This window comes from Bremia lactucae, linkage group LG8 (genome assembly GCF_004359215.1).
Source record: "Bremia lactucae strain SF5 linkage group LG8, whole genome shotgun sequence".
Classification (NCBI taxonomy): domain Eukaryota; phylum Oomycota; class Peronosporomycetes; order Peronosporales; family Peronosporaceae; genus Bremia; species Bremia lactucae.
The window spans coordinates 3,786,301-3,788,605 of record NC_090617.1 but is presented as its reverse complement, the minus strand read 5'-3'; the positions used below and the strand labels follow the sequence as shown (position 1 = coordinate 3,788,605).

At 48.6% G+C, this 2,305-nt stretch overlaps 2 protein-coding genes across 2 annotated transcripts; one reads left to right on the top strand and one right to left on the bottom strand.

Moving 5' to 3' along the window:
- Nucleotides 1-469: 469 nt before the first annotated feature.
- CCR75_005163 (uncharacterized protein) lies at nt 470-679 on the bottom strand (the record flags this gene model as incomplete). Its single annotated transcript, XM_067963245.1, has 1 exon — nt 470-679. The coding sequence occupies one exon, from the start codon at nt 677-679 to the stop codon at nt 470-472; it is 210 nt and encodes a 69-aa protein (XP_067815871.1).
- Nucleotides 680-1,411: 732 nt separating this feature from the next.
- Nucleotides 1,412-1,807, top strand: CCR75_005162 (uncharacterized protein; the record flags this gene model as incomplete). Its single annotated transcript, XM_067963244.1, has 1 exon — nt 1,412-1,807. One exon carries the CDS (start codon nt 1,412-1,414, stop codon nt 1,805-1,807), a length of 396 nt encoding a protein of 131 aa, XP_067815872.1.
- Between the last annotated feature and the right edge of the window lie 498 nt (nt 1,808-2,305).

Genomic DNA, 2,305 nt, shown 5'->3' with positions numbered 1-2,305 from the left:
ATGAAGCTGCAAAGTATCAGACGGCTGATGAGGTTCCTGTCCTGCTCTGTGCAGTAGGGTAAATTTATCCTGGCTATGTAGTTCTGGTTAGTCCTTCCTGGTTTCTAGAACTACTGAGCGCGTTTTAACGTTCGGACATAGCTCGATCTGCTTGAGCCAGCTGCCGAGCCAGTCCTTGTGCTTTTCGTTTTTGCACTTCTCGTGAGCCTCCTTAGAGCCTTTATTGTGATTTGCTCAAATGCATGTGTTTTGAGAGCTGCATGTGTCGCGCTGTCGAGCCAGCGTAGGACTGTTTGGGTTTTTGGAAACGTCTTGATCTACCCATGAGCATGAGTTCTTCGTGCGCCGCTCCTTTAAGCCATTGTTGATTTGAGGATGTTGCTGTTAAAAATGGGTAGTTTGCATACCAGTTTGCATGCGACCCGGTTTGTCTCCCAGGTCTCGATCACTTGTTCCTCAATGAGTGTCATTAAATCATTTCAATTGTCGGCGCTTGAGCCCTGCTCCTGGCTCGAGTCGTAATTTGCACTGCTTTGGGTGCTGTCCGGTGCGTAGCTCGAGTCGGTGCGCTTTTCTGCTTCATTGCGATTGAAGACTGTGAGTCGAGATCGTGGATGGTTTGAATCCACTGTCTCAGCACTCCTTCTGACTTTGTCAGCTCATGAATTGCACATTCCATTGCAACCGGATCAGCAGTGCTGAGGTTCTTCACCAAATAAGTCGCTGTTGGAAATCCAGTTGTTCCCTTCCGTGTTGGATGAAAGTTGTAGGCGGGCACGTCGTAATGCGGCCGCGCTCTACTTAGACACACACTCTAGCACAGCGAGGAAGCGGTTAAACCTACTTCTCTTGCGTGCATTGGGTGTGGAGGGCACGTTAGCGCCCTCACCCAATTCACTAATTACGATTAAATGTCGTCACAGGAGCGGCAATCCGGCTCCTCGTGCGCACTTATCAAGTAGGAAGTAGTTTTCAGACTGATTTATATTTAATCGTATTTAATATGAATACCTGTTTTTACCAGTCAAAATGTCATTTCTAGAGATAACGCTTAATATGTATTGCGAGCGTATCTTTCTAGATACCTCGCGTGGCGGATGACGCTAAGCATCATCGCTCCAAGATGAATGCACTCATGTGCGCATCACATACACAAGGGTTGGCCACAAATGTGCACCACACCCGAGTGTTGGGTCTAATTACTATTATTTAGTAATTGACCATCCACTAAAGTACGCCAAGTGTAGTTAACGAAGACTGTGTAACATTTGGGCAACTTGAGCCCGTTACAATAGACGTCTCAGGAGTAGAAGGAGTTGCACTGCTTTTCAATCCCAGGACTCTACCACATACCACGCAGATACCGACTGAAGCATGGAGCAACAGACTACTGGTAGTCAAGTCAGCTACCATGGTCTGGGTGTTTGTAAGTACGCCCGGACGATCCGCAGCGGAAACTGACAACTTCCGCAGCATCCACACGGTGCTCACGCCGCGCAGAGAAAACTTGGTACGTATCGGGGATGTTGTCTGCGTCATGGACACAAACAGGAACAGATGGGGCCCTGGCAGGCGCACCAGAAACACTTGTGAAAACTCAACACTCCAGGCACTGCTGAAGGATCTGGATCAATTCGACGATTACAATGTTACGCGACTGGACACTTTGATATCGGAAGAGACAAGCCGTCAGCGTTCTTCACGTATTGGCGTGGGAGGTCTTCAAGCAGGATCAACCGAATCTATCTTTCAAACGACAAAGGCAGCCAAGTCTAACATGAGTACCGCGCAGGAAAAAGACCATTAAGATATCACGGCGAAATTTTCAGCAACGAAAGCAGTGTAGAAATGACACACGCGCTCGCGTTCCTGCCCGATCAAATCCACAAGGCCGCTGCAAGTCACCGAGCGGTTCGAGCAGATCTTCAGCGCGGAAGTGGCTCAAGCCACACGCGGTAAGTGTGGAACTGGGACAAGACGGTGAACAAGATCATAGCGGCGATCCGTCTAGTAAGCAGACGAGAGAAGCCTCAAGCAAAGAAAAAAGCAGTTAAGATGAGGAGATGACAAACAAGCACGCTATTTACGAGTCGGGTAGCACTGATCGAAGAAGAAGAGTACGTTGCAAATCTCCTGTCACTCAGAGGAGTGGGTGCTCACATGCTTACATTGCAAAACGACGCAAAGCACTTCTTTCAACGGGTCTCCGATTGGACTCGAGATCAATCGATCAGCCAACTCAAGCCGGTAGACAGAGATCGGAATCGGGCGAAAGCTTGGTGATAGTGAAAAGAGAGGCATGAAG